Genomic DNA, 26,475 nt, shown 5'->3' with positions numbered 1-26,475 from the left:
TACAAAGAAATGGAAACAAAGAGGTTCACTAACTTGCTCAAAAACCACGTTGTTCTCCATATAGTTCTGAGTTATTCCTTACCAACTTCTAGTGTTCTCTGTGTCACAGTTTCAATACCTCCAAGGCAGATTAATTAAAAGTATTCCAAGCAGAAGCATTCCATCATTCTTGAGGTAAGTCACGCCTGTGATCAAATATCCCGTAAATTCTGAGAATGGTTCTAATAACGATTTCAATTCATCTTCCCACAGGCTGCACCTTCCAGCCGGCTTGGACCACTCCAAAATGCATTCTCAAATCCCAAACTCAGAGAAGGATCCCTTCCAAGGATGAAGAACCTGCCTTGTTGTAAATCCCCACCCAAAACCTTCTCTATGTGGATAATCTATGTTAATTCCACCAAAATATAGCTATAAAATAGCAATCATGTACAGGGGAGAAAAGACAGAGAGACCGAAGGTAATAAAGTGGATTTAACATATTCATGTGGATGCCATGTATAATATGTACAAAAACGGTATCCAAGGTTTTTTTTAAATGAAACCTGCTAAAATGTTGGGGCCATGTGATAAATGTTTGGAGCATTTTGTTGAAAGCTCAAACAAATGTATTAGAAACCCATGATTATGCTACTTTTGACAGGCAGGAGTATGTTCTTCTTCCTTCCCTACCTGTGAGCAAAGATCAGCCACGGCAGTCAGCGCAACCCAGTGGCAGCGGTGCGAGGGGTGAGGCGGCCCCAGGACGCACCCAGAATGACCTCCTGCCCCCACCCCCCGCCCGCCTCCCCTGTCCCGGCCCCTCCTCGCCAGGATCCAATCTAATCGCAACGTTAGCCAAGCACAGAATCGTAACAGAAGATGCGCCTTACTGCATCAGATGTAGGTTCCATTTTCTCCAGCGGCCCCAAGGAAAAACAATTCTTTGATTCCAAAGGCATGTCCTTCCCCCACCCTCACCCCACCAAGACCCACGAGGGATGTTAACCACGCACAGATCTTGCAATGTCCTTATGTAAGCCAATGAATTTTCAGCCTGGACCATATCATAATAGCCCATAGTTTAATGCCCATTCTATGAAGTATAAGATTTACTGGGTTTTTGTTTTTTTTTTTCCTCTTCTTATTTTAGCTCCTCAAAACTTCCAAATAAAACTCCTACCGTTCTGGGATTTTTCAAATATGACCCTTTTACTCCAATCTGAAGCCTTATAACTTTATTTTTCCCAACTGATGCAAGAGAACTATTCTTCTATGTTTGGATGAAAGCACTTCTCAATGCTTTGATCATTTTAGTTGTATTGATTTAATATTCATGGACAACTTCTGAATTCCATAGAAAATAGCTACTTAGAAAACCATAGAAAGTATCTTTTAATCAACTGAATAAAAAACTAAACACTCCCAAGTTCTCCTAACCCTGGTGAGGAATTACAATGAATGAAGAGATGTTATATTAATTAAATTCTTGGAATGCATCCATAATGCTTAATGGAAATGGAGGCCTTAGGAGGTCTTAAAATGCCTGGGAAACACCCACCACATCATTTAAATCCCTGAACCCGAACCACATCTTCCAAAGAATTTGTTTAAACCTGATCATTTGCATCATACAAAAATACAGACTTAGATTTTAAAAAATGGAATAATAAAGGAAACAGAAACTCAACTGGTTTCCATGCATTGTTTTATGTTTTCTGATTTGGTTCTCCAAAGTTTGTCAAAACTATTTAGTTTCTTTCAACCTTCAAGAAGAAAGCTAACTGTGATGGGGGAGTTCAAGTTCATTCATTCATTCATCCATTCACTCATTCAGTCAACAAACAGGAGAAACCGACTGAAATGAAGTTATTCACTGAGTACCCAAAGTGCAAGGTCCTGTGCCTGGAGGCTTTGTCTATTTTACTGCAATTACACAATGGACAGTCAGCTGTGGGCCTCACGCTACAACAAACACAATATATTCAAATATCAAGTAAACAAATCACATCATAATCATCACTATCAGTCTCTTCAATTTATACACACTGAAACTGAGGTGCAAACAAATTCATTTCTTTTCCATTATCACACGGGACTCTCATAGTCACTGATTTTATTTTAAAAACTGCTGCTGCTGCTGCTAAGTCGATTCAGTCATGTCCGACTCTGTGCGACACCATGGACTGCAGCCCACCAGGCTTCTCCGTCCATGGGATTCTCCAGGCAAGAACACTGGAGTGGGTTGCCATTTCCTTCTCCAATGCATGAAAGTGAAAGTGAAAGTGAAGTCGCTCAGTCTTGTCTGACTCTTAGCGACCCCATGGACTGCAGCCTACCAGGCTCCTCCATCCATGGGATTTTCCGGGCAACAGTACTGGAGTGGGGTGCCATTTTAAAAACTACCTTTTGTTTAAGATTTCCAAAGTCATAACAGATCTTGAAGTTGAAAATAAGCATTGCAGATACGATTCCATCCTAGAGGGGTTAAGGGAACATATTCCTGGATTAATAAAATGTAGAACATGCTACACTGATATGTAACCAGTATAAGCTGGTAACATAAACCTCTTGTTCTTTCAGGAAAAGGTAAACAGAGGAACAGAGCGTTTGTGTCTGGACAGTATGTTTAGTAAGGATGTATGAGGCAGAACCAGCCATAGAGGGGCTTGATCACGTAGGGGTCTGCTCCCTGGGCTGTTTAGCCTGAAGAAAGTGCAGACGAGTGCCTCTCTGTGCCCTCCTGAGGTGTTAAAAATTAGGATAAACTGTACTTGACTTTAACAACAAGAAATTGATACAAATCTTAGGACGCAAGTATCAAGAAAGCCTACTTTAAGTAGCCAGAGAAGCACATACCCAGTTAACCCTCCTATTTAAAAAAAGCTTTCCAATACAGCAAATAATACCTATTTCAAAAGCACCAAATGCAACTTATAAGGCATTTTCTTTAAAAAAAAGAAAAGAGAAAACCTGCAACGCTGGGAGTTAGATTCAGTGTAAATTTTCCAGAACACCTGGCTCACATCGGTCACACAAACTGCCTGTTTAAGGGGACGGCACTCCTGTCACCTTTAAAACTGGGTCAGGAAGCAACTGCCTTCTCCAGAGATGTGCACTACTCTCACCGTGCTCAAGGTGAGGGGTAACTTCATGCAGAGCTGGGAGAACTCGGCTACGCTCGAGGAGCAGGATGGACAGACAAAGCGATGGACTTCGGGGCCAAGAGCATCTTTTGCTAGTAAGTTGCCTAGAAGTTTTTCACCCTAAGTAACAGACCTAATTAAGAAATAACTCAGCAAACCATTATATACAGAATGGATTAACAAGGTCCTACTGGATAGCACAGGGAACTTTATTCCCTATATACAGGGAACTGTAATAAACCATAATGGAAAATAACATGAAAAAGTATGTATACACACACACACACACACACACACAAACATCTTTATATAACCAAATCACTCTGCTGTACATCCAAAACTAACACAACACTATAAATCAACTATACTTCAATTAAAAATTTAAAAAGTAACTCAAAGAATAAAAACTAAAATAAAGAGTGTTGGTTGGGAGATGAGAGAACAGTTCAGTTTTTTGATTATGGTGGTGGTTACACAAACCTAAGTAGGTGATAACCTTTCACAGGATTATATACACACACACAAATAAGTACATGTAAAAACCGATTAAATGTGAATAAAATCTTTATAATATTCTACCAATATCAGTTTCCTACATTTGACCATTCTAGTATTGTTATATAAGATGTCATTACTGGGGGAAGCGGGGTGAGGGGTCCCCAAGGAACTCTAGGTACTAGTCTTTGCAACTACTATGAGAATTTGGAATTATTTTAAAATACAAAAAAAAAATATTAAGCAGAAAATGCCAACAAGGATATAAACTGTCAGGTTAAACTGTGAGTTCCAGCAATGAGGAATTTATGAGAAAGGCATCAAATTATTTTCTCTCTCTCTCTTCCTGATGCTTACCCTTTAGATCAGTCCTGTTCAATAAAAATAATGAAAGTCACATATGTAATTTGAATTTTCTAGTAGCCAAGTCAAGAAAGACGTGAAAAGAAACAAGTGAAAGCAACTTTAATGTTTCAACACAGTATCTAAAACATCATCTCAGCATGGAAACTAATATAAAAAAAATTAATAAAATACATCATATGTTTATACTAAGTCTTCAAAATCTGTAAAGTATTTTATTTCACACTTACAGATCATTTCAACCCGGACCAGGCACATTTCAAGCCCTCAATTACCACACGTGGCCACTGGCTACCATACTGGACATTTCAGCTCCAGACACCACCTTTAAGTGTCTATGAGAAGTCGCTTCGTGTTGCTTTCATGAGTACACTTCTCATTTCCTTTGGATCCCTGGTCATCTCCAGCGCTTCACGCCTGCGTGACGGGGGCAGTGTACACCACTTGAGAGTAATGGTCTTAAGGGAGCGCAGTCTACTGATGGGCTTCCGGGCATCAGCATTTAAACACAAACACACTCAGGCAAAATCACAGCTCAACCTGTGGATCTGAAACCTTTTTCTGCACTGTGACCTATTCCTGGAGACAGCTGCAGGTCCCTTCTATCCAGGTCATGGCAAAATGAAGACAGGAGTCTCATCAACTTTAGGGAGACATGGGTGGTCTCTCATGCCCTCTGTACCCTGATTTGATTCAAAGTTGGACAAGACACAGACTATCAGTTGAAAGTGTGAAAGTTGCTCAGTTGTGTCCGACTCTTTGTGACCCCATGGTCTATACAGTCCATGGAATTCTCCAGGCCAGAGTACTGGAGTGCGTAGCCTTTCCCTCCTCCAGGGGATCTTCCCAACACAGGGATCAAACCCAGGTCTCCCACATTGCAGGTGGATTATTTACCAGCTGAACCACAAGGGAAGCCCAAGAATACAGGAGTGGGTAGCCTATCCCTTCTCCAGCGGATCTTCCTGACCCAGGAATAGAACCAGGGTCTCCTGCATTGTAGGCGGATTCTTTACCAACTGAGCTATCCGGGAAGCCCGACTTATAGTTAAGTAACAACAAAAAGGAGCTCTTTCCAGGTGGCTCTGTGGTAAAAATCCCACCTGCCAATGCAGCAGACGCTAGTTCAATCCCTAGGTCGGGAAGATCCCCTGGAGAAGGAAATGGCAACCCACTCCAGTATTCTCACCTGGAAAACTCCATGGACAGAGAAGCCTGGAGGATGACAGTCCACCGGTCGCAAAGAATCGGACATGACTTAGCGCCTAAACAACAACAAACCCCAGAAAGGCTTGAGGTGGCCAGAAGAAGGGTCCTGTGGGTGGCGCTCTGCTCTTCTGGCTGTGCCCCGCCCTCCGTGCACATGGTGGGTATGCCCCCCTGCACCTAGAGCTGCACATGGCTCTGGCCCGTGGAACGTGAGCCGCCTCTGAGCCATGAGCCCGAAGCGCAGCGCGTGGTCAGCAAGCCTTTCTCGTCCTCTGTCACAGCCTCCAGCAGCGCACACTGACTCCGGGCAGCTAAGGCAGGTTCCATCTAGCTCGGCCTTCCCAGCAACTCCCGATGGAGAATGTCACTGGAAGGAGAAATAAACCTCAGTTGCTTTAAGCCCTGGAGACTCTGAGGTCGTCTGTTATTATAGCCCAGCCTGGCCTGTCCTAACACATCGTTCAGCCGTTGATGCCCCACTCGTGACGTCAACCATGCCGTCCAGGGTCTCTCCCTGAATACTTGGGCCTTATCATATCTGCTATATAACCCAGGCTGGTTTTTACAGTGGTTTCATTACCAACCATAAAAACTGTAACAGTGGAACTGTATAAACAAACCGAACAGTGTTTTTACTGTAAAACATGAATGTAATATAAATATTTGTCTTTGCCTCCTCTCAGCATCTGTAATGAGGGCAGAAAATCCGCACCATATGTTTACAGCATGAAGGGGGAAGAAACATGGATCCCGAGGATTCCTCCCTGCGGGGGCAGCTGAGCCCATTTGTATTTTTAATTCGTCCATTTCCTTTCACAGATAAATTCTCCACAAATCCTAAAACCTTTACGATTCTGAGTTGCCAGATTCACGACTACCTCTACAGGAGGGTCCCTGCTAAGGAGAACATGAATGTGGGGCTATAAAGTCGGCATTTCTGACAAAGACAACGAGAAACCACTGAGTCAGTCGTGACTGCTCTGTGGCCTGTCCCAAGTCTGGCTTCACAAACGTGGACAGATCACTTCTCTGAGCTTCAAGTGACCCATCCGGCCTCAGGCCGGAAGTGCGTCTCGACATTTCAGGTCCTGGGAATGCCTGCTTTTGTTTTTCTTTCTGCATCCTCAGAGGAACAAGCATGCAGCTGAGCGTGTGGAGCAGCCCCTGGCTGTCGCGGGACCTCCTGATTGGGTGGGAGGGGGGGTTAGTGCCACTGCGAGGTCTGGGCCATGCACAGCCTCCAGCTCCGCACGCAGGGAGCACCGGGGCATGTTTTCATTCCAGAGCCGTAATGGAGGCCTTGATGCGCGATCGCTGAAGCCTGCCCAGAGTGTCTGTGCAGCCTTCTAGGATGCGAGCCAAGGCACGGGGAATGATTCCGCTTCCTCCCGGCTGGCCCACGGACCGGAAGCTTCCGGAAACCGTCACCGTCCCACGGGATCCAGTACCGCAGCGAGGAGGCTTCACTGGGGCAGACGTACCCAGGAGAGGCACTGGCTGGCATCCAGAGGGAAGGGGCGGGCAGGAAGACCCAGAGGGGCCGGAGCCAAGACGGACAGGCGTGGGGAAGAGACCCCAGAAGCTCTCGCTCGAGTTGCGCCAGCGAGCGGGCCGGAGAGCGGCCAGGAGCCGGTGCTGCCACCCCACTCCATCCTGACAAGAGCCCTGCAAGGGGAGCAGCGCCCCCGGTTCCCCAGTCAGCTGGAGGGGCGCCTGGGCTGAGAACACGCCCCGCCGGCGCATGGAGAGCCAGGACGCCTATGCAGGTCCGGCTGACTCCACACGGCAGGCTGTGACCATGAACTCGGCGGCTGGAGTCAGAGAGAAACCCGCCTACTTGCAGCCGACTGGTCCAACAGCGTCCACCGGCGACGGGGCGCACGGCCCAGGGTCTGCTGCCGCCTGGCCATTACTGAGCCTGCGCTGGCAGCCAGGGCCTGCCCAGCCCCTGCCCACTCACACCTGCAGCCCCAAGTGGAGGGTTAGTAATAATAATACTATTATCAATGTACACGTCTGGGCAAGCACAGAATCTCAGGTACTACACAGGCTCACCATCCAGTGGGATGCCTGGCATACAATGAAGTCCCCACAGATGTCTCTGGCTTATTCAGCCAACGATCAGTGTGTGATGTGAGCAGTGCTGTGATGGACACGTGTTTAAAAACCAAAACATGGACTGTAAGCTCCTTGGAGGCAGGGACCTTTGCTTTCTTCATCACTGCCATGTCTCTCAGAGAAAAGGGGGTGCTAACCTTCTGCTAAGAGAAGGGAAGGGAGGGAGGGAAGCCAGGCAGGAGGGGGGAAAAGCAGTCTTCGAGAGCTTTGGGGAGAAAACGCACGTGGGCAGAGACTCACAGCATAAGGACGTGCCCATCAGTTAGGATGACCGTGGCTGAGGTTGCCCTAAGCAGAGGAAGTCCTCTGGGCCGAAAGAGAGACAGAGAGTCTGGGAACAGCCCTGAGTTTGGTACGGCTGGGACAAGGAGGAGAGTAGTAGGAGGGGAACCTGGAGAGGTAGGCAGGGGCCAAACCGCACAGCGGCCTCAAATGCCTTTTTTTTTTTTTTTATCTTGTATAGCACACAGCCGGTACCCAGGTACTGTGCTAAGTATCCAGGTACCATTCTAAGCACTTTCTGTGAAAGAGCAGCTCATCTTCACAACCCTGTGACTCAGATACTGTTAGCATCCCATGTTACAGATGAGGAAACAGGAAGTGAAGGTCACCTGGTTCGTAGAGAAACAGGATTCAAACTGGGGCAGATCAGAGCCCGAGCCAGTTATTTATACTGGTAAGACCTCGCTTCTAGACGGATGACGCAAGCACATTTCAGCATCCCTTCCCACGAAGGAGCCTGGCCCAGACCAGGGGCACACTGAGGCCGAAGGAAGCCTTTCTGACCAGCAGCATGCTCACTGGGGGGAGCTATTTACTCTCCTTAAATAAAGTCTGATATACCACAATCTGTCCACTTATAAATATAAAATATATACTCTTTAAAAAAAAATCTATATTTAATTATACAGTATCAGTGAAACTTCACTTGGGGAATGATAATCTAACATAAATGAATGCTTCCAATAGAAAAAGCTGTAATTTAAAATAAATTATTGTGTTAGAGAAAAAAATTTACTCTCTTCATAGGAAAAAAAAAAATGACTATCTGGTATTAGGGTCTCCCGCTCAATTAGAAAAATCGCGTCCATAGCAAAGAACCAAATAACCACCCCAAAGTCCTCCCCTCCCTGGAGCCTTTCACTGGTGGTCCCAGCCACCAAGCCTGTACAGCCTGCTCCAGCCCGAGTCTCATTAAGGCTTAGAGTCAATTAAGCCACAGATTGGAACAATCATTCCTCCTTTGCCAAGTATTGATATTTTTTTTTCCTGGCCGCTTTAGGGCTTTTCCAGCACTCACGGGGAGATTTATGTTAGACAATTTCTTTCTGATTAAAACAAATCATAGCTCAACAATTCTAATTTCCTCCTTTCTGAGCAAGAAATGATCAGAGAACTCTGAAAACAGTGATCAAACCCATCGTGCAGAGGCTGGCACTAAAAAGCTCCATAAAAACACTCAGCAGAGTGGTTCCCTCCCTCCCCCAACCTCTCTCCCCCATTTGCACGTCTGTCTGTCTTTCTCTGTGTGTCTATCCCCCCCACCCCAACCCTGGCTGTGTTTCCTTCTCTCTTTCCCTCTCCAGTTCATCTCCTTCATAACCATCGGTCTTGACAGGCTGCAGGACAATTACTTACGTTCCGAAAGGAAAGGGGACTTCAGAAGCACCACCCCAGCTGGTTTTCTGACCAAAGCAACAAGCAACAAGAAGGTTTCTACACGTACTTCCAAAGGCCTAGCTAGCGTCGCCAGAGGTCTTGTAATTTTCCAAGCAGTGGCTGGTTTCTGGCCACCCTTCTCTCTCCCCATCACACACTGTCTCCAGGTGAAGGCCAAAGGCTCCGGGATGCGTCCACGAGTCCTTCCACGGCCCCTCTGCTCTCAATTTCTGTCCCTCCAGCTGATCCACTCTTCTCTCCTTCCAAATTAAGTGGATTTACGAGCCAGCTCCCGCTTCTGAATGGTGAGGGGAGCCGGCCAACTGAGAACGCCTGAACCAGATCAGTGATTTTCAAAGAACTGGGATACAGTGTGCTTATCACTGTGTGCCATAAACTAGTCCATCTTCAACAAGCTAGTGGGCAGATGAAGAAGTGGGGCACTTCAGCGGCACCAACATGAAAATCGATTCACACAGCTGAGTACCCGAGAAAAATATTCTGGTTACGTGTACCTTCCAATGGTCTAGTTTTCCAAAAACAAAGCAACCAAACTGTCCCTTCCCACAGTGGTACTATGCTGCCACCCAGGTTATAACCCCTGGGTGGTTGACCATTGACCAGGCTCAATGCTCAACCCTGATGTACTCTCAGTCATTCATTCAACAAACTCAGCCCCAGACACTGCTGCACACCAGGGATCACCGAGAGGAACATGACGAGCAAGCCTTCTGCCCTCCGACGGCATTTCATCTCTTCTGCTTATTTGCTGTGTGTGCTTAGACAAGGTCCTAAAGTTCTCTGAGCCTCATATTACCTGAAAATAGGATTCATAATCGTAACCACCTCATGTGGTTTATGACAATACGAATGAACTGGATTAAGGCGCTGCAAGTGTTGCATACCGAGACTGGCTCACAAGGCCACGACTACAATAGCTACTACTGTATCATCATCACCGTCACAAAAATGAGGAGGCTTAAACCAGCCATCCACATGAAGTGGCAGAAGTGTTGGCTGCTTCCGTTCCTATCTTACAGGCAGTTCCATTGTCTTTTTAAAAAAAAAAAAACAAACATGCACCCATTTTTTTTTTCACAGCAGACAAATGGGCAATATGACAACCGTCTCCAAGAAGGCATCCCTGCCTGCCACACTAAAGGCTCAGTTACCCTCTCTGGGCCTCAGTTTCCCCATTTGTCTAGTGGGGGGTGGGGGGTAAGCGGGATGATCTCAGCAAGTCCTTTTCAATCCCCGAATGCTACCATTTGACGACACCAGTCTACCAAAATGTCATCCTGTAATCCAAAACTCTTTCTAAAAAAGACAAATGACTTCACCAATTCATGAATGAATCTTCCTTTGTATCACTCTTACACAAACTAGCTTCCATTTTGCTGGATCCTCTACAAGTACCGGCTAAAAGAGTTACTTCAAACCCAATGGGTCATATATGACTAAAAAGAACTTTTTTTTTTTCACATATACCTTAAGGAAACGTAGAATTATTTCTGCTCTTCTTTGACGTCTCCCCAAAGCCGTTGGCAGGCATGCAAGAAGGCCATCAAGCCTACGAGGACTCTGATCACCAACCTCGCTGCCAAGTGCCCCAGCATCTTCTCCAAGGTTGCAAATTTAACCAGAGCTGAAAATAAACACTTAACCAGTTCTCACTTACCCACATTCCCAGACCAGACAAGCCATGAACCACCCCGAGTGGAAGGCAGTTCTGATGATCGCTGTGCGTTCCTAAACGGCGCTGCATGAATTCTGGGTAGATTTACATTATGGAGAGTCAGGCTCAGTCCAACATCAACGCTGCATTTCTGCTCCTTGGGCGCACGGCACTACCCACAAGAAGGCGGCCTCTGGAAGGGTCCAGACGACGGGAGAAACCGCACGAAAGGAAGGGTGCCTGCAACAGACACTGCAGCGCTGGGACCTCCCTGCTGGTCCAGCGGTTCAGACTTGGACTTCCAGTGCAGGGGCTGTGGGTTCGATCCCTGGTCAGGGAGCTAAGATCCCACATGCTTTGGGCCAAAAATACCAAAATATAAAGCAGAAGCAATATCGTAACAAATTCAGTAAAGACTTATAAAATGGTCCCCGTCCCATCACACAGCACTGAGCCCAGGCGCTCTACAGCCCGTGTGCCCTGGAGGCCATGCTCTGCAACAAGCAAAGCCCACAGGCCACAACGAAGTGCCCATGAGCCCCAGCGAAGACTCGGCAACTTTGACAACGAAAGATCTGGAGTCACACTTAGCTTTGCAACTAACTGTCCAAGGAATGGAGACATTCTTGGGCTGGAGGCTGGCCAGGCTTCTATGGGAATGAAAACAGCAAGTTCTTAAAAGGTGAGGCCAGGAGAGGACCCAGAGATGCAGGGACGAAGGCTGGTGCAGGGCTCATGGGAAGCCAGACTGCACCTGTGCCGTACGGAGCCCAGCCAGGGTGGACGGCTGGGTAACTGCACTGGACGGGGCTGCTCGGACGTCCCTGCTTCTCTCCCGGCTGCTGCCTCTTCTCCTGGGATAATCAGCATGGCCCTATGGCTCTCCGCATTTTCTGGTTTGAACAATAAACTGTCACCCTACTCCTCAGAGAGGGCTGCAGATGAGTAAACGTGTTTTTCTCTATTTTCACAGTTTCTAAGCAGCAGGAACCTTCCCCCCCACTAATCTGTTAAAGGCTCTCAGAGCAGGAAACACTACAAGGAGAATTAAACGAGGACGCACGCACTTGACACTGTACACCAGACACACAAACTAACTTACATGACTGGACACGCGAACACACGCTGCTACTTTGAAAGCTCACAACTTTCAAAACTTTGCACAAACTGAAGGTGGTTTATATGTAGGGGACGTACTGTACACTAAATTGTCTTAGAGCACCCACTACATATAGTACAAAACAGATGTTTCATAAGTATCTGTACAGTTTTTTAAACAGTCTAAGAATCTCCAGGTTAGCTGGTAAATGAGGCTGTAAGAACAACACCTGATTTTTGTAAAAAGAGGTAAAAATCTGTACTTGCCCTTTTATTTGAAAAAAAAAAAAAAAAAAAAAGGCACACAGCATGAGAACTGCAGAGCAATACACTGCAATCTCCTGGAGGGACTGTGAAACACACACTGCTAGGCTCCACCGCCAGAAACTCTGGTCTAGAAGGTCTCGGGCACAGGGAGGCCAGGAATCTCCATTTCTAAAAGGTTCTCAGGTGATGTTGACGTGGGGTCAGGGACCGAGCTCTGAACAGCACTGTGTAAAATCCTGCTCCACTGGAAACAGGGATTAATCGATGAAACACTATTCGGATCGCTATCAGATGTGCCCTATCCTTTCCTCCCTTAAGAACAGCACCCTCCCAGCTGCCCTTTTCATTTTTGTCTGCATGTTGCTCACAATTTGATGTAGATTTCAACATCCTGTAATTCATCAACTAATTCTCTCCTGGCTAAAACATTCCAGGTAATTAAAGTTCAGTAATAACTTATTCTTTCTGCTCCAGCACCTGCATTTCATTTGTTTATTTTCCCGGAGTCATAAATCTGAAGGGCTGTCAAAGTGCCATAATATTAGTGCAATAATCAAAGTTAATTAGTCCCTCTCAATAAACAACAACAAAGCCATTACAGAGATGCATTGAAGTTTCTCCCGGCTACCCACTTTACAGATCACAGTGTGGCTGGAACAATCAGAATCTGAGAACCGCCAGGTAGATGAGGGCAGTGTTCTTCAGTCATTTAAAAGGAGACTCTGTGCTTGGCTCACAGTGATCCGTTAACTCCGAGGAAGGCCCAGTGGGTCCGGGCTCTGCACCTGGTACCCACTGAAGGGCACTAGAGCAGACAGTTCTCCCCAGCTGCTGAGCCTTACCACATGAATCCCTAACTCCAATTTAAAAAAAAAAAAAAAGTGGGGGGGACACAGGATGCAAAGAAATGAGAGGGGCCAGCCTCACGGCCAACTTTCAGTAACCCGGTGTCATCAACAACTTTGGATTTATTACTTACGGAATTTGAGAGATGTGAGTACTCGGTAGGTTTTGATGAGAAGGCTGATGGGGAAAAAACAGGAAAGATTCTGCCTTCAATCTTCGGGAGAACTGTCTAATTACAAGACGCGTAGAAACAGGATGGGCTGCCTTTGCAGCGAGAAGCCTATCCATCCCTGGAAGCATTTAAGCCAAATCCAGGTGAGCTCTGTTCAGAGAAGCTGTGTAAGTGGTCTCCACGGTGGGAGGAGGTGGGACACGGTGACTGAGACAGCTGACATCACCCTAAGAACATAAGGCGCCCTGCACTCGGAGGCCATCTCTGGGCGAGTGCCCACATCTTGTCCTTTGCACTCACTGCCCAGTTTCTAAGAGCCTGTTCCCCTGAGGCCAGGACCCCGTATTTGTTACCTACCTCTATGTAACACGTTTCCCCAAGGTGCAGAGGTTTAAGGCAGTAAGCATTTGCTGTCTCACCGAGAATCTCTAGGCCAGGAATTGGGATGGTTCTGACTCAAGATCTCTGGTGCGGTTGCCATTGACCTGTCAGCCACAGTCGTCTGCAGGCCTGACGGGGGCGGAGGAGTCCAAGAGGGCTCTTGGGAGGCCTGTCACACGGGGCTCAGTTCCTTATCCCAGGGCCTCTCCATGGGGATGCCCGAGCACCCCCCAGCACAGCAGCTGGCTTCCCCCACGCTGAGCAATCCAGGACGCCAGGCAGGAGGAAGCCACCAGCTTTTTACGATCCTTCCTGTGAGTCACGCTCCATCATTTCTGCCATACTGTATTCCTGAACAGTGAATCACTATGTCCAGCCCACACTGGAGGGGAGGAGAATTAGGATCCATATCTGAAGGGAATGGGCATCCAAGAATGTGTAGGGACTTCCCTGGTGGCCCAGTAGTTAAGAATCCACCTGCCAATGCAAGGGACGCCAGTTCAATCCCTGGTCCAGGAAGATCTGACATGCCGCAGAGCAACTAAGCCCGTGAGCCACAGCTACTGAGCCCACACGCCCCAGAGCTGGTGTTCCACAGCAAGAGAAGCCACCACAATGAGAAGCCCATGCTCGATGCAACTATAGACTGCTGCCTGCACACAGCAACAGAGATCCCGCACAGCCGAAAATAAATATTAAAATGACACTAAAAAAAAAAAAGGAGGAGGAGGAATGTGTGGACAGATTTTAAAACTGCCATGGCCACTTGGTTCTCAAGTCTTCAAGATCCAGGCACATCTGCGTCCCCAGCTGACTAAGGGGCAGGGGCTTAGTCCCAGGTGAGCTCCCCAGGAGCGGACCACTGGTCCTGCCAGCCACATGCCTCGGGCACTAACCCCGGCCTCTGCCAGCACCAGCCAGCGCCACACCAGGGCGTAGGCACCAGCGCCACGGCCAGTCACCTCCCCACGCCCCTCCTGCCCCCCGGAGAAGCACGGAGCCCTCGCCTCACCTCAGCTCATCTCAGTGTGACCTGACACTCTGACAGGAAGAAGCAGGGAGGCCTGGCTACTGCCGAGGGCTCTAATCAATATCTTTTTTTTAAGTTATAAGAGGAAACACATCTTCCAACAAGATTTCTGAGAGTGTGCCTACTTTAGGGATCTGTGTTGAGCAAGCCAGCCTCTCCAGAAACTACCTTTTTTTTTTTTTCTGAGTCTTTACTACGTGCTGGCTTCTGTGCAAGAGTGTGCATAATGAACCATTACCAGGACCATTCCCCTTCCACAGGTAAATAAACCAAGGGCATAACCAAAGATCAAGGGCATAACCAAAGGTGCCCAGGGAGACGCGGCGAACTCACATCCGAATCAGGACTGGTTCCCATGTCTGGATGACTCCAGAGTCGGAGCTCCCTCTACTCCTCTGGGCTGCCTCCCTGGAAATTAAAACTCAGTCGATTTTAAATGCATGCTTACAATAAACCTTAACCTCTGGTAGCGTAAGCCACCCCACCCTGAGACGCTGCCGCATGTACAGCTGTATCTCTGTTTGGCCGTGCACGGAAGGTTTTACTGGCTCAGGGCTGTGTCTCCTCTGTTTCATCTAACAACGGCTATGTCTGAGACTCTCTGTAGACACCCCATAATAAACAGGAAACTCAGTCTCACACATACTTTTCTCCTCTTAAATGATGGAGCCTAAATGCCTAGTGGCCAGAAGGAAGACTTGTTGACCACTGGCTGAACATCATCTGAAGATGAAATCCATCTCTCCCCACTATGTTGAAATTGTTTAACAAGAACTCAGGGGGCCCGTATTGATGCAAGAATGCATCTGCACTGAGTTTCACGTGGTTGGGAGTGGTGGTTTGGTGCTCTCCGTCTATGCTTGACTTTGCACTCTTTAAAACTCAGCAGTAAATCATAGCCCTTGTTATGCAAAGGTTACAATGGATGTAAAGTTTGAAATATTCAGTTCAAGACTGAGTGAAAAAACCAACACACGCAAACGAAGACAAGGAGATGGTGATCAAAGACAATGAATAACAGGCAAGATTAATAAGTCAATGCAAAAATTTCAGAATGAGAAATGAAATGGAAAAACTTAAGACGAGGAGAAGAACCCATCACAAGTTTTAGGCATTCTGGAGACAGAGGAAACTCAGAATATTTTAGCAACCGATTATGTCTATGAGACGGATGAATAATTTATTATCTGATAAAGAATCTTTCCTGAGCCTGTGACAGGGAAGGGCAAAGAGGCGGCTGAAGTTCAACAGTAACTACACTGTGTACCACTTGAAATGCAAGTCTGGGAAGAGCTTCCTTGGGGAGGGGAGGCTCAGCAACTGGGTTTCAAAACGTCACCAGTACGGCTCTCTGTGCTAGAGAACCGCAGGGACCCTTACATCATGGACAGAGAAATCAAGCCCATGAAATAGGCCCGTCCTCCACCACAACATGCACCAGTCATTCTGGACCGGGTAATGAGATGGGCTTTGGGGTCAGGAGACACGGCTTCACACCTTGGGTCGACCACGTAGCTCCCAGCTGTGTGAGCTTGAGCAAAGTCCTCCCCCTTCTTCCAGCCTCTAAAGCCTCATCTGCAAGATAGGTTTACACACAAATATTTCACTGCTGAGTGCCAATAAGCAGAGTGCCGAGTACAGACACAGCTATGACTACCCAATTCCACCTGCAGGTGATAAGGAGATGACATTTTGTAAACAAAAATGTCCCAAGGTAGAACCTTCCTGCCTGTGTGTGTGTGTGTGTGTGTGTGTCTGTTAAAGTCAGACACGACTGAGTGACTAAGCACACAATGATTAAAGCGAGTGGTTTATATAGTTCTTGCTGGTGTACAGACTTGTTTACACCATACTTAAATTCATTGAAAATCCAATCCTATTCATAAAAACAATTTTTAAAGCAAAGAAATGAGGAACAAATCTAGCGGCTGATGTCGGATGAACTTTTCCCAACAGTCCATAACTATTAAAAAGATTAAGAGTTTTTATATTTCTGTTTAGTTAGAGATCACTCACAACAACAGGGAAGAGCCTTACACTCTGTGATGAGTTGAGCAATGATCAGTTTTTCCAAGCCAAGTTGCCTGACTAGACAGACACCAGGCTTGTAGATTACCCATCCCACACGCCTCCTCTCAACACACACACATCACATGAGAGAAGGCATCACACCCAAGACATCACACTTCTGTCTATAAGGGCACATTACCGGATTTAAGCTTCTTCTATCGCAGGAGAGTGGGGGAAATGCCCACAAACACTGAAGCACACACGATCATGAAGTCACTGAGTGGATCAGAGAGAGTCTAGAAGCAGCTAGATCTCTCCATCAGCTCTTAGAAGTTCGAGCAGTGTTTTGGGTGGCATCCTGCCCCCCTCACTCCTTACGACCGCGTCATGAAAACAGGTTGTCAGCATCCATTAAAAGCACAGCAAACTAACACGCAGGCTGGCACCAAGCGCTCCATATCTGACAATGATAGTGAAATCACTATTTTCCGATGCTTATCAATGAGGCTGCAGTATGACATAACACTGTCAGCTTTCCACCCGGCTTCACTCCAACTAAAGAGACCGAGTATCAACTCTATTGAAAACTAGAATAATTACGACACTTCAGTCCCCCCAGCATCAAACTGCGTGGCAACACCCAGCCGAGCACCCGCGCTCTCCCCGACACGTGCACATTCCATTACCTCCGACTAATAAATCTTTTCTCTGAGCCCTCGTCTCCCTGCTTTCTCAATAACCGTTCTAATATAAACCACTGCGTGCTGTTCCTGATGACGGATCCCTTAACAATCTTCCCTAAATATATGCAAAGTGTGTTTCTCTGTAAATACAAAAGAAAAAGCAATCACATCAATAATTAAGATGGCTTTTCAAATGACAGTTGAGTGCTAATATGAGCTCCACTGGAAAATACTCATCAACAAACTAAATACACATCTATTAAAACGTAGGAGTCCAGACATAGGAAGACAGAAAAAATTCATTGCAACTCCCCTGGAGTCATGCTGATGAACACACTCCCTACAGCTCCTCTTTCGGCCACTTGGAGAGGTTAAGAAAAGTAAACATTCCCTTGTACTCTCATGTATGAATAAGAAATTATTTTATTATTATTCCTAGCAGCAGCAGCTAACTAACAATTAACTGAGTGCTTAAGCCCAGCAATCCCACTGCAGGGCATATATCCAGAGAAAACAGTAACTCGAAAAGCTCCATGCACCCCAGTGTTCAACGCAGCACTATTTACAACAGCCAAGACATGGAAGAAACCTAAATGTCCATCAACAGAGGACTGGATAAAGAAGATGTGGTACTTAAATGCAACGGAATACGGAGAGAGCAGCATGGAAACACTACCACATGTAAAACAGATAGCCAATCTGCTGTATGACTCAGGGAGCTCAAACCAGGGCTCTGTGACAACCTAGCGGGGTGGGACAGGACATACGCATACCCATGCTGATTCATGCTGATGTACAGCAGAAACCAACACAATGCTGTAAAGCAGTTATCCTTCAATTAAAAATAAATAAATCTAAAAACGGAAGAATGGTCCACTGCGGCTGAGTTGAGAGCCAACTTTGGATGGAAATGTGAGAGCCGGGACTCTACGAGAGCGTCGCTTGGAAGAGCACAGCGGCTAAGTGACATCATCAGCACATGACGGAGGCCACGCCACAGGTAAGAGCCACGAGGCAGCTCTGCACTGAGAACGAAAGACTTCCTCTAGTATTAAGTGGGGGGAAAAAATCAAAGTACATAACAGCATGTAGGTGTGTTGGCTAGTATACACAACCTCTTCTGGAAGAACATACAGGAAATAGTTAATGATATATACCCCCAAGAGAAGAGCGCAAGGGACTTTCACTTTTCATCGTATACACTTTATGAAGATTCAAACCATATGCACATATGACCATTCGTTCTCTATACATCTCTAAAGATTACTCTATACCACCTAGTAGAGGTTAATACATTTTTCTAACTCTGGAGTTAGAAAGATGCTAAGGTAACTGGGGGAAAAAATGGGCCCTGTTTTTTAATTTAACTCAAAATAATGAATCCAGTGAGATGAAGACAAGGGTTCATTTGAAACATACTAAGTTTGAAATCCCGCTTGAAAAAGCAGAAATAAATCTCCCTTTTCTTGACTTTCATAACTTCTCAGCCCAGAAGGCCGGATGTTCTCTTAAACAGACCATGGTCTATTTCTTCGGATGGCAAGAAATCTTCCACGGTGTTCAGAGGATGAAGACAGTCTTGGCAAGGACTATCCAGCCCCCTCCACGCCCGGCTCTAGCCACCTGTCTCCCCCGCCCCAGAGCCACCACACAGACCACCCCCTCGGCACAGTTTGACCCTTCTCCCCAATTCCCCTTGATCCTGCCTTAGATCTCAGCTCAGCCACCTCTTTCTCCGGGACTCCAAATGCCCCCGCCTCTCTGGCATCATTCACCATTTTGGAATACCACTTTGCCTCATTTCAAGTTTACACTGATGTTTATCTTTCTTTGGCTTGATCTGTCTTCCACCCTCAGCTGAAAGCTCTAGAGAGACAGTGGCAACACCTGTTTCTCCTTAATGCCAGACACCCAGTACCCAGACAGTGGGGCACTTCACAGGCACGTGAATGAATGAGGTCTGTATGTCACTTCAAAGCCCAGTGATCATGTTCAAAAAGGAAAAAAAAAATCACTCAACAGTTGTGTCACTCTGGCTCAAACCCTCTCATGTCACCATGACTCTGAGACCCTCTGCGACCTCCTCACCCTCCACTGGGCTCCAGGCACACAAGCGTCCCCACTGAGCCTATAATTCCCCAGGCACATTTCCACCCCCTTTGTGTGTGCATGCAAAGTATTTCCCCTGACATTTGCATGGCTTACTTCGCTATGTCATCAAGGCCTGGATCAAATGCCACAGCTTTAGAGGGGTCTCTGCTGACCACCCAAGCTGAAATAGTCCACGCTGTCCACTCCTGACCCCTCACTCTGCTTCACTGGCCTCCACTGCATTTATAACAACGTGACATCACGTTAACTATCCCTTTATGGTCTGTTTCTCCTACCTAGAAGCTGATGAGGGCAGGTATTTTGTTTTATTTGATGCTATATCCTTAACCCCAAGAGCACTGACTGCCCTCAATACATGTTTGTGCACACAGGCGTATCAACATCCACATCTGCACAGAGAAAAGCTAAGAGGAAAAACTGAGATGGGGCTCAAGTCTGCTCCTTTGTCATTCTAAAACCACATATAACCTCTTAGTCACACTCAAGGGCGTCAACCACATTCTGTTTTTCTTAATAAACGAGCTAAATGAGTAAACATTCTCGAACCTCTGACTAATAAAGCAGATGACATTGACAGAGAACTATAAACAAATTATGAACTGCTTGCCTGTCCTTCCATTCATAAATAAACAAAGAGAGTATGACTTTAACAACAAATAAAACATTATTCCAAGAGCAATAAACTTTATGAACTGTACTAAAACCTTCAAGTGTTTATCCCAGCATGTGTATTTGACAATTAAAAAGAAAAACGTAAGCGCTTGCTTACCCATTCTCCTAGAATGCGGGACACGGCTTCATTGGCTCGCGTCATGTTCCTGCAGGCCAGGATCACGTGTGCGCCATGGAGGGCGAAAGATTTGGCAGTTTCAAACCCTGTGGTTTAAAGGAAAGTCCACATTAGAAAACACAAATGCAAAAGCACCAAGGCATGACGCTGAATGGCCTTTGCTGAGCACCTTATGCATTACTCTAGTGGTTCTCAACCAGACAGGATTTGCCCCCTAGAAGAAATCTGCAAATATCTTGAGACACTTTGAGTAGTCAGCAAATGTCTACTGACTTTACTGTGGGGCAGGAAGCGGGGTGTACTACTGGTACCTAGCCTGTGAAGGCCAGGCATGCTACAGAATATCCAGTATGGCCCAGGACAGCCCCACAGCAAAGAAGCATCTGGCTCAAATGTCTACAGAGCTGAGGTTGAGAAAACCTGCCCCAGGAACAGAGCGATTTCAAAGGTGAAGGCCAAGCCTTACCACAGCTTGCGGCACAGCCAGCCTTTGAACCACTGCTTGACAACGACCAGATCCTGTGCTCAATACAAAGAGTAAGGATATACAAAGACTGAGACATGGCCACTGTCCTCAAAGAGTCCACAGTCTAACCAGAGAAAACAAACCTGGAAAGTAAAACAAACATCTGCTAATAAGTTCCTGACAGCGCGCTCTGGACTATTTTAAATGTTTCCAGCACTTCTGCTTCCAGCAATGGCAACTCAGTTTGCGAGACCCACACTCTCGCTGAGAACAATTAGAAAGCTGGACAAAACAACACACACACCCACACAGACACACGCACACACACCCTCTTTGAGGGCATCAGAGGAACGGTATGATCGAGAATCTGGGGGGCTAACATCTGGAGAAGCTGAAAGGCCAAGAGAGGTGAGCCGGCATTTGGTGCTTCTATACCCAGTGAAGATACTCTGCAAAAATAAACGGAAACAAGATTTTTAAACAAGCAAAAGCTGAGAGAATATATCCTCAGCATGTCTACAACAGAGGAAATACTACAGGATGCTCTTCAGATAGGAGGGAAAGGACCCTAGACAGAAATCAGGATTGCAGAAAATGACAGAGTAATATAAAGCATAAATAGATGAAAAACTCTAAAGGACAATGGTAATAGTTTGTAAATTTAACACACCCAGTGAGCATTACTATATCGACAATAATGACACATACCCAGGAGGCGAGTACTTGAGATTCAAGTATTCTAAGACCCCTGCACTGCCCAGAAAGTGCTAATTCATATAAGAACCTCAGTAAGTCAAAGATACAGCATGTTATCTCTACAATTACCACTGAAATAACAGTAAAATAATACAAACTTGACCAGTTAAGGGAAGGGCAAGTAGAATAATTAAAAAAAAAAAAAAAAAAAAAAAAAACAAGAAAGAAGAGAAAAACGGAATATAAAATAGTTACATAGAAAGCCATAATAAAGTAATATATTTAACCCCAAATATATCTGCAATCCCAGTAAAGTGAACTAAAAACTGCAATCATAACACAAAGACCGTCAGACTGAATAAAACATATATATATATATGCAAACAATACACTCATTACAAAAGTGCATGTTTTGCTTTATATCCTTAAATGTAAGGATAAAATATTAAAAGAATGGAAAAAGACATACAATGTAAACATGAACCAAAAGAATTATAAGAGGAAAACCTGAATATTTCATAATTTTAAGTTCTAATCCATGAGGAATATGTGACAATTCTTAATTTATATACATGCACACATATGTCAAAAGTTGACAGAATTAAGAGGAGAAATACACAAATTCATAATCAGAGTGAAAGAGTTTAACATATCAGTAACATAAAAATAAGTCAATAAACAGGAACTAACAGAAGATTTCTGACTTTAACTGATAAACCAGAAAATATTAAATCATTGATAAACAGTGAAAATATTAAACACTGAACTCAACAGCAAAACGTACACTCAAGTACTTAAAGGATATTTACCAAAACTGAACATGTGCAGGGCAACAGTCTCAAATTTCAAGCAAACATTAAAACTGTAAAAGATGCCCTTTGACAATAGTAGAATAAAACCAGAAATCAATAAAAGATCCTAGAAAATTCCCATCTGGAAACTAAGCAACACATTTTTAAACAAAAAATTATGACTCAAAAAAAATTTACAATGAAAATCAGAAAATTATTTAAACTAAATGATTATAAAACTCCTACATATCAAAACTTACAGAACATAGCTAAAGCCATGGAAAAAGGACAATCTATAACCATAAAGCTCTATACAGTCAGCAAAAACAAGACCAGGAGCTGACTGTGGCTCAGACCATGAACTCCTTATTGCCAAATTCAGACTTAAATTGAAGACACTAGGGAAAACCACTAGACCATTCAGGTATGACCTAAATCAAATCCCTTATGATTATACAGTTGAAGTGAGAAATAGATTTAAGGGCCTAGATCTGATAGATAAGAGTGCCTGATGAACTAAGGAATGAGGTTCATGACATTGTACTGGAGACAGGGATCAAGACCATCCCCATGGAAAAGAAATGCAAAAAAGCAAAATGGCTGTCTGGGGAGGCCTTACAAATAGCTGTGAAAAGAAGAGAAGCTAAAAGCAAAGGAGAAAAGCAAAGATATAAACATCTGAATGCAGAGTTCCAAAGAATAGCAAGAAGAGATAAGAAAGCCTTCTTCAGCGATCAATGCAAAGAAATAGAGGAAAACAACAGAATGGGAAAGACTAGGGATCTCTTCAAGAAAATCAGAGATACCAAAGGAACATTTCATGCAAAGATGGGCTCGATAAAGGACAGAAATGGTATGGACCTAACAGAAGCAGAAGATATTAAGAAGAGGTGGCAAGAATACACAGAAGAACTGTACAAAAAAGATCTTCACGACCAAGATTATCACAATGGTGTGATCACTGACCTAGAGCCAGACATCCTGGAATGTGAAGTCAAGTGGGCCTTAGAAAGCATCACTATGAACAAAGCTAGTTGAGGTGATGGAATTCCAGTTGAGCTATTCCAAATCCTGAAAGATGATGCTGTGAAAGTGCTGCACTCAATATGCCAGCAAATTTGGAAAACTCAGCAGTGGCCACAGGACTGGAAAAGGTCAGTTTTCATTCCAATCCCAAAAAAAGGCAATGCCAAAGAATGCTCAAACTACCGCACAATTGCACTCATCTCACACGCTAGTAAAGTAATGCTCAAAATTCTCCAAGCCAGGCTTCAGCAATATGTGAACCGTGAACTTCCTGATGTTCAAGCTGGTTTTAGAAAAGGCAGAGGAACCAGAGATCAAATTGCCAACATCTGCTGGATCATGGAAAAAGCAAGAGAGTTCCAGAAAAACATCTATTTCTGCTTTATTGACTATGCCAAAGCCTTTGACTGTGTGGATCACAATAAACTGCGGAAAATTCTGAAAGAGATGGGAATATCAGACCACCTGATCTGCCTCTTGAGAAATTTGTATGCAGGTTAGGAAGCAACAGTTACAACTGGACATGGAACAACAGACTGGTTCCAAATAGGAAAAGGAGTTCGTCAAGGCTGTATATTGTCACCCTGTTTATTTAACTTATATGCAGAGTACATCATGAGAAACGTTGGACTGGAAGAAACACAAGCTGGAATCAAGATTGCCAGGAGAAATATCAATAACCTCAGATATGCAGATGACACCACCCTTATGGCAGAAAGTGAAGAGGAACTCAAAAGCCTCTTGATGAAAGTGAAAGTGGAGAGTGAAAAAGCTGGCTTAAAGCTCAACATTCAGAAAACGAAGATCATGGCATCCGGTCCCATCACTTCATGGGAAATAGATGGGGAAACAGTGGAAACAGTGTCAAGACTTTATTTTTCTGGGCTCCAAAATCACAACAGATGGTGACTGCAGCCATGAAATTAAAAGACACTTCTCCTTGGAAGGAAAGTTATGACCAACCTAGATAGCATATTCAAAAGCAGAGACATTACTTTGCCAACAAAGGTCCGTCTAGTCAAGGTTATGGTTTTTCCTGTGGTCATGTATGGATTTGAGAGTTGGACTGTGAAGAAGGCTGAGCGCCGAAGAATTGATGCTTTTGAACTGTGGTGCTGGAGAAGACTCTTGAGAGTCCCTTGGACTGCAAGGAGATCCAACCATTCCATTCTCAAGGAGATCAGCCCTGGGATTTCTTTGGAAGGAATGATGCTAAAGCTGAAACTCCAGTACTTTGGCCACCTCATGCGAAGAGCTGACTCATTGGAAAAGACTCTGAAGATGGGAGGGACTGGGGGCAGGAAGAGAAGGGGACGACAGAGGATGAGATGGCTGGATGGCATCACTGACTCGATGGACTTGAGTCTCAGTGAACTCCGGGAGTTGGTGATAGACAGGGAGGCCTGGCGTGCTGCGATTCATGGGGTGACAAAGAGTTGGACATGACTGAGAGACTGATCTGATCTGATCTGATAACCATAAATACATATTGAAAGAAAATATGAGTTCTATTAAGTAAGCATCTATTAAGTTAGAGGAAATTTTAAAGCAGCTGATTACCTAAAGAAAGTAGAAGGAAGGTAATAAAAATAAAACAACCATAAAATACAGAGGAACAAAGGATCCAAAAGTGATTGCCTTGGGGAAAAAACGAATAAAACTGACAAAGAGCCAGAGAGACAGACAGACAGACAGAGGAAGCACACACACTAGTGTGGACACCTGAGTGAACACGTGAGCACACAGACGGCAGACATCAAGGGTGAACAAAAGGACCTCAGTTGGATTCTGCAAACCCTAAAATGGTCTCAAGATATAATTCACAACCTTACACCAATGGATCTAAGATATAGGGGAAAAAGACAAATTCCCAGAAAGACACCACTTAAAAACTGCTGCAAGGAGAAAGAGAACAACTGAAAAAAAATCTGGATTTTTTTAAAGAAAATTCTTTTGAAAACTCTGGATCCATTTGCCTTGAACAATAAAGTCTACCAAACATTTACGAAAATAAAAATGCCAATCTTACATAAGCTCTTCCACGTAATAGTGAAAAACTCAACTATTTTTTGAGGCTTGAACTCATTGGTTCTTAGGGAAATGCAAATTAAAGACACAATGAGATGATAACGCATATCTACTACTACAATGGCTAAAATTTTTAGAAATTAAAAAATAAATAATGACCACACCAAGTGTTGGCAAGGATGTGGAGCACCTAGAACTCTTATATGCGACTGACATGAAAAGAGAAAGGCAGGGAGGGGAGGAATCTAATTTCAGAGCTTGACTATCACCCCACTAAAGTATAAAATACCACACCTTGTAAACTGTATGGAAAATCACACAGAATATACCACGACAAAGAAATCGATTCTACTGGAGAAGGCAGCAATGTAATTCGGCCAAAGCCACATCTGATGATCACAGATTAGTGTTTCCAAGATAATGTTCGTATGTATGAACAATCAGAGTACCGTTATCTTACTGAGATTGCCACGTGAAAGAGGCAAGCACGGGTAGTTCATTCAAACCACTTCCGCGGATCTAGTCTTCATGGAGGCCAGACTATTTATATAAGCTCGCTCTCAATGGAAGCCAGCACAGCACAGTGGAAAACGCAGACTCAGGAGTCGACACGTCTGTGTTGACCCAGCTCTAGCTATTTATAAGCTATCAGACATCAGGCTGTGCCTTTAACCCGTCAGAAACTCAGTCATCTTTTCTTAATAAAACAGGGAGTGAACAGTAAACGCATACTAGGAGTCTAATGTTAACCATAGTCAGTGGGAAAACAAATGTTAACGGCAGATCCTTTCCAAAATCCACTTCAGCAGGAAGTCTGGAGCTTTCTCTCTGATTTGTATGAACTAGCAAATATAGCTGGAGAAGGCAATGGCACCCCACTCCAGTGCTCTTGCCTGGAAAATCCCATGGACAGAGGAGCCTGGTGGGCTGCAGTCCATGGGGTCTCGAAGAGTCGGACACGACTGAGCAACTTCACTTTCACTTTTCACTTTCGTGCATTGGAGAAGGACATGGCACCCCACTCCAGTGTCTTGCCTGGAGACTCCCAGGGACGGGGAGCCTGGCGGGCCGCCATCTGTGGGGTCGCACAGAGTCGGACGCGACTGAGGCGACTGAGCAGCAGCAGCAGATATAGCACAGCCATCATGACTGAGAACACTCTCTCTGAGCTCTGGTCCCAACAGCAACCCCTGAGTTAACTAGTTTCAACACCAACTAGAACTTAGGGAAATTAGCTAGGGACTTCCCAGGTGGTCCACTGGCTAAGACTCCATGCTCCCAAGGCAGGGGGCCTGGCCTCAATCCTGGTCAAGGAACTAGATCCCATGTGCTGCTAAGACCCAGCACAGTCAAGTAAGTAAGTAAATATTTTAAAAAAAGAAAGAAAGAAATTAGCCACAAGATCTACCACTCCATTTGTCTAAGAACTGGCTTA

The 26,475-nt window shown here is 45.1% G+C and overlaps 1 protein-coding gene across 10 annotated transcripts in view; it reads right to left on the bottom strand.

Annotated features, from left to right (window-relative positions):
* Positions 1 to 26,475, bottom strand: part of WWOX (WW domain containing oxidoreductase) — a 917,133-nt gene that overhangs the window by 842,118 nt on the left and 48,540 nt on the right. For all 10 annotated transcript variants that reach the window (XM_044931129.2, XM_044931123.2, XM_044931124.2 and 7 more), the window contains one exon: positions 20,013 to 20,119. In XM_044931129.2, the coding sequence (XP_044787064.2) occupies positions 20,013 to 20,119 (107 nt within the window). The remainder of the gene's footprint in view (positions 1 to 20,012; positions 20,120 to 26,475) is intronic.

The sequence above is a fragment of the Bubalus bubalis genome, chromosome 18, assembly GCF_019923935.1.
Source record: "Bubalus bubalis isolate 160015118507 breed Murrah chromosome 18, NDDB_SH_1, whole genome shotgun sequence".
Lineage (NCBI taxonomy): Eukaryota > Metazoa > Chordata > Mammalia > Artiodactyla > Bovidae > Bubalus > Bubalus bubalis.
The sequence above is the reverse complement of the archived record's forward strand: the minus strand, read 5'-3'. Positions and strand labels throughout refer to the sequence as shown.